This window comes from Corvus brachyrhynchos, unplaced genomic scaffold (genome assembly GCF_000691975.1).
Source record: "Corvus brachyrhynchos isolate BGI_N302 unplaced genomic scaffold, ASM69197v1 scaffold595, whole genome shotgun sequence".
Taxonomy (NCBI): Eukaryota; Metazoa; Chordata; class Aves; order Passeriformes; family Corvidae; genus Corvus; species Corvus brachyrhynchos.
Window position 1 is genome coordinate 1,424,387 of NW_008238373.1, and position 5,984 is coordinate 1,430,370.

A 5,984-nucleotide genomic window follows, 5' to 3' on the forward strand; every position below is an offset into this window, starting at 1 on the left:
TGGAGCGGGGCGCGGCGGTTCTCGGGGCTCTCCGCATCCGCCGGTGTGGTCTGTAGATGGAGCACATTCTTACACCTGCGTGCAAAGCCGGAGCTACGGCATGATCGGAGCTCCTGCTTAGTGCAGCTCCCGTGTGACCCGGGGGAGGGCGGGGAGGAGACGGGGCTGGCAGGGAGCCGGTGTTCGGCTGTAAAGTGTGATGAAAGTAGGTGAAAGCAACCGGAACTGTGTTCTGGCTTGTTTCTTCATTTTCCCTCGTCACCTGCTCCCCTGCCCCGGTGTACGTACGAGCACAGATGTGCTGGTGAATTACAGGGAAGTTCAAAGCGTGTGGTTCGTTTTTTGTGCGTCTGAATGTTGTGAAAGTTGCTACGACCCGAGCCGTGAGCAGAGGGCACTGCTGAATACACGTCATGGGCCGAGTCAGTCCCCCCAAAACTGGCCTGGAAGGTGCAGAGCGTCCCTTGGTGAAGCCCGTACAGAGGAGGAAAGAGCGCTTTGTGAGGAGGCGTCTGTGTGATGTGGTGGTTAGCGGTGTGTTCCGAGTGACAATTCATTAACGTCTAAATTAGATCAACACCTTACATCCATTATTTACCGGCAAAAGAGCAATGACAGTAAATGGTGAATTAGCAACTTCGCTGCAATGTAAATATCTGTTGGAGTAAGAGCATACACTGATTTTAATAACATGTTGGTAGAAAGTCAGGTCCATTAATCATCAGGGAAGCAAAGAGACCTGAGGCGATGGCCTATTGAAACCACTTTTACCTTTTACAGTGCAACATCCAAAAGCGGATCAAATCTGTGGGACATGGCACAAGGAAATAATTATGGTCAAAGCAGCAATGGGGTGGCTGATGAATCCCCAAACATGCTGGTGTACAGAAAGGTAAGACTTTGTATTTTTCAGAAGCTGAGGAAAGTGAGGTCCTGGACTCTTTTGCCTAACAAGTGAAGCCATTATTTTTGCTGTTTCTCTCCAATTTCTTGAACAGAGAAATGACTGTATGTGTTATTTGAAATGGTAAAATCTGCACGCATCAACATTGCATCTTGTTCAGAAACAGCTGCTTTTCAGTTTGAGATACTTGATGTATTTCAGTCACCTTCTGCATTGATACGTATAATGCATGATGGTGGTGACGTGCCAGAGACTGGAACATGTTTGAGGTCAAGTGTTCACTTGTAAAGTCTAATTGTAAAATGAATTAATACTTACTAAAGCTAAATATTAACTGTACAATGCAGTATTTCTGTCTCGTGCAGGGAAGTCGGAACCATTAAATTATTTCATGCGAGGGGAAAAATTGATTAAAGATCTCACTTATCTGCCATTGCCACAACTTAAAAAACCCCAAACACATACACTCCAGAATTTTTCTCTGGAAAGACTTCTAATGTAGTTATTCCAGCAACATCAATACACAAAATTTCCAGGTATTGAACTGTAATAATGAGGCTTATTTGGTGATTATGCTGCTTTAATTTAAGTGAGAGTAAATTCTTGGAGATTCTGAGATGCCCTTATACATTTTTTAAATAAAGAATTAGTCGCATTTATGAAAAAAGAATAACAAATTCTAATAATAATGGAGAAAAAATAATTTTGCTGTTGCAAACTGAAATAAATAATTATACAACTACTTGTTTATTCTTAGAACACAGTGCTTTCTAACTTGTTTGTGGTTGTTTTTATCAGGTGGAAAAAATCAATGCTTTTACTTTGTTAGAGGCATTGACTTTTCCCCTTACAAGTTAACAGTAATAGAAAGCATCTGATATATGCTCAGTTTAGTCTTAAAGGTGAACTGAAGTATCATCAGTAACTGTGGTAAGTGTTCTTTTCCCAGAAAATAAAAAATAGTCTCAAATTGAAGTCTGATGCATGCTTTTTTTCTCTTCCTATTTTCAGATATGTTGCTGATTTCACTTAGTTTGTTGTAGCTGCTATTTTGTGAAATTAGGCTCCTTTTACATAAGTGAATGAATTTATGAACCTAACTGTGGTTATCCTTCTAAGAATGCACTAAGATTACCTTGCCATTAACACCACAAGTGTTCCAAAAGGCAATTGTATACATGAAAACATGCTGCATATATGAAAAGCAGTAAGCCAAATCTTATATTGTTCGTTATAGGTTTTTGATCTTTCTAAACAGAATCTTTCCACATTTGCCATTTACTTCAATGCTGGAAAAAAAGGTTTTTCTCAGCTTATTTGCTACACAGATGGGCAACACAGAGAAACTATTTATCTTTTCCTGTGCTGAGTCTGGTAAAATTTGTGGTAAAATTTGTAGCCTATGGTATTTATTATGACCTCGTGCCAAAATTTATCATCGCCTGTGGGCAGCATCGCCTCTGAGCAGTGTGCAGATTGAATGGAATGGCTGAGGCAAGTGATGAGAGTCCTGGTGATGCAGGGGAGATTTGAAAATGAGGAGTGGGAATAGGACACACCACTGTGGTGTATGCTCGGCAAATCAAGACGTCAAACACCTCGTTTGTTCTCTGCGATATATCTGTAGAGCATGATATGAATTTGCATCCTTCAGTGCAGCAGTGGTCCTTCCCTTGCTGTCACTGAACTGCAAGTGGTGCTATGAGTATTAAACTTTGAAAAATACTGACCTTCTACAGCATTACCTGCCCTGTTTGTTTTTGTTTGTCTACTTATTTTTGTAGCATGGTGAATTAAAGAGAATTTCAGATTATGCACACTGTGTTCAAGTATTGAGAGAAAACTAAGTAGCCCTTCCTTTGGCAGTACTCAAGGAATGGGCAACAAAATAATAGAAAACTTTTCAAAAAAGTCGTCTGCCTTTTCTTGAAATAGGATGTACTGTAAGCAAACATGGTCTAAATTCTGGGTCTAGAACATAAGAGGAGGGTCATCAAGTGGAAATAATTTCACTTTAGAATGTATCATCCCTGAGTATAATTCTTTAATAGGAACAATTAAATGACAGGATTCCTTGTAATACATTTGAAAACACAATACTTATCTCTCTGTTTGTCATTGTGTTGGGAATGAAAGCATTGTGTGAACAAAGAACTAGATCTGACAGCTTCATGAAGGACTCTCTTTTTCGGCCAACTGGAAAAGTATTAACAGTTTTTAGAAACAAATATAAACATCCTATTGGCTGGATTCAGTCCGAACTGAATTTGAAGTCTTATATTTTGGATAATGTTGCTGAAATGCACGAAGGTGGAAATGTTTTCTTCCAGTGGTTTATACATCAAGAGATGGAATAGCACACATTTTGTGATATCTGTACTTGCAAAGAATAGGTGGGACATCTCTTACTTATGTTAATGAAGAGCTAAAATTTGGCTGTGCTGAGTGAAGACTGTTATTTTGGCTATAAACCACAATTTTGTAAACTAGTCATTCTGCTAGTCTGTCTAACTTCCAGACACAATCTGAACTAAGTATGTTCTGAACTACATGGAGTTGCAGCTCTGTGTTGCCTAAATCCTGATTCTGTCAGGAGCATTTGATAGAAAATTCTATACAGAATGAAGTTCTAGAGTTTTCAAATTTGGTTTTTAAGGCTGAGTTGTTATTAGAATCCCTACTGCACTCTAAGTAAATTTCAAACACTTGACAAAAAGAGGATGTTTTTCTATTTTTTAAAATGTATTTGTTATTTGATTAGTTGCTTATTTGAAGAATTGAACAATTGATAATCAAATTGTAATCTCAAGTCATGTAGAGCATAAATAGTGTCTTATTCTCATAGGAGCTTTTATTCCTAGGCAGAGAAGAGTTTCATTAGACTTTGCTTTCATAAAAGAATTAAAAAAAAAATCAGCATAGGAGAATTAAATATTCAATACATACATAACTTAGAATTCTTATTTGAATCTGGAAAAGATAGCAGCACAGATAAGTAGTTCCCTATATAATTTTTACTCTGCCTTTTAATATGCTCATGTCAGTGTTTTTATGCCTTGGGGAATAATTTTTATTTTAATAGAATGTCAGCTGCATTATTCTTTTTGTCTATCAGCCTAATTATAAAGTAATGACATGTGACACATCATTGGCACTGACATACCTTAGAAAAAGTCCTGAATTTTTCTGCTGCTAGCCTGAGGCAAATCTGAAAAATGTAAAACCCCTCTTTTTGCTTCTTCTCTGACAGAGTCCATTCCAGTCAGCAATTAAAAGAGATGAGAGAATCCATAGTATTTTAACATCACAAATTTTTCATGCAGAAATCTCATTTTGGCAACGCTAACTTGCTGCTACAAGCTAGTCTTAGGGAAGAAACTTGAGATGTAGTAGTGTAGTAGAAGGCCCATACTTTAAAGCTTTTTCAAGTTTCAGGGCCTGACCTGCCTTTATTTCTTTTTTTTTTTAATTATTATTATTTTTAATCTCTGCACAAATAATTAAAAGAGTAAGAATTTTCTGTGAGGAGCTTCTATTTTAGACCTACTACTGCTCTTGCTAAACCTTTGTTTATCAATCTGGTCTCTGCTTTGCTTACTTTTTATTCAAGCATATGCTGCAAGTATTAGGAGTTCCGATTTGCCAGTTTAATGGTTATTGTATTGCTGTCTGAACTAGCTTAATTTGAGAGCGGATACCTTTATTTCATAGAAATAAGATTATCCTGGTCTGAAAGGTAATATTCTTGTGACTGAGATTTTGGCTCTCTACCTATCTCACTGCCCCAAGTATTAAAATAGCTTTTGCCAAGTCTCATTAGAATCACTAACTGTGGGGCTTTCAATGTTCTAATAAAGATAATGAGGTGTTTGTTCTGTTTCTGTGACAATTGTGGAAGGTCATATATACCAGTACTCATGTATGATGAGGACTGAATTTGTAATCTCAAACTCCTTACTTTATCATGATCTGATATTCTTCATAGAAACCACGCCTCCAAAGCACAATACTTTCCAGTGTTGTTGTAAATGAGCAGTAGCCATGCAGGGACAACATGTGAGCAAATAGTGACACCATCTTCTAATAACCACTCTCCTCTCCTCTGCTTCCACCAGAGGTGGCTTCCAGTGTAGTCTGCAGATAATACTGTGCTCTCATGTGACCTTTATCAGCTGCTCCCTAAAAAAGATGGTTGGTAGAAAATGGTATCATGGTTAACTGTATTCCTTAGAGCCTGCGAGAAGGACATTTTAGGTGGATTTTTCTAAGTTCTGTCACTCTCTTTGAGAAGGGAAGAATCTCTCTGATACTATACATTTCTAAATATGCCATGACAATCTATGAAGGTATCTCGTTTGTTACTTTATTAAGTAGGAAAAGTCAGGGTGCTCTAAGGTTCTAGAGATAAGTAGTGTGTGGGGGGTTTGTGTGTTTTTTCCTATTGTGTTTATAAATTTATTTAAAGTTTTATATATTAAATTACACTGTACCTCCAGATTATGCTGTTTCTTCTTCTTCGAAGAAGAGAGGCACTGGTGTGAGTCTGGTTGGTGGTCTTGGTATTATTCCAACACTCATCATTATAGAATTGATGGGGAAAGGTCCACATTTGTGAACCTCAGGAATTCCTGCTCTAGGATGAAAAGAATTTACCTTTCTATCCAATAAGTTATGAGGGTGTTGTCCAGTCCTGGAGTAGCTGGTAGATAGCGAAGTAAGCTTTTGCATAGAGAAATTAGAGAGCAAGAACTTAATAGAGATGGACAGAATAGTTGCTGGATCCTGTAGAGTGCCTTTTGTTTCTCTGTATGGTCTCACCCTCTTGTTTTGTATCTATCCTCTGTGCAGATTCGCTTTGCTGTATCCTCTCCTGGAATGGTTATAGTTAGTACTCAGTGTAGTGTGTATCTAAATTTTGTCATAATTTATAAGAAAAACAGTATAAAGGATTTGATTGTCTTCACAACTATATAGAATGACTGATAATTCCAAGGAAACTCGATTAAAAAAAAAAATGTGTCTGAGTCTGCAGGTGGCTATATCAGCAAGAAGGGCACTTGCCCTGTTTTGGTAATTCCTG

General features: G+C 37.8%; 2 protein-coding genes across 11 annotated transcripts in view; one reads left to right on the forward strand and one right to left on the reverse strand.

Annotated features, from left to right (window-relative positions):
- Positions 1–415, reverse strand: part of PIGM (phosphatidylinositol glycan anchor biosynthesis class M) — a 36,469-nt gene extending 36,054 nt beyond the window's left edge. Inside the window, exon 1 of the mRNA XM_017736363.1 lies at positions 74–415. Coding sequence (XP_017591852.1) covers positions 74–415 — 342 coding nt within the window. The remainder of the gene's footprint in view (positions 1–73) is intronic.
- Positions 416–758: 343 nt separating this feature from the next.
- Positions 759–5,984, forward strand: part of RGS7 (regulator of G-protein signaling 7) — a 240,100-nt gene continuing 234,874 nt past the window's right edge. For 8 of the 10 annotated variants that reach the window (XM_008635321.2, XM_008635322.2, XM_017736397.1 and 5 more), the window contains exon 1: positions 759–892. In XM_008635321.2, coding sequence (XP_008633543.1) covers positions 815–892 — 78 coding nt within the window. In that variant the 5' untranslated portion in view covers positions 759–814. The remainder of the gene's footprint in view (positions 893–5,984) is intronic. The other 2 variants (XM_017736399.1, XM_017736400.1) reach the window with 1 other exon arrangement.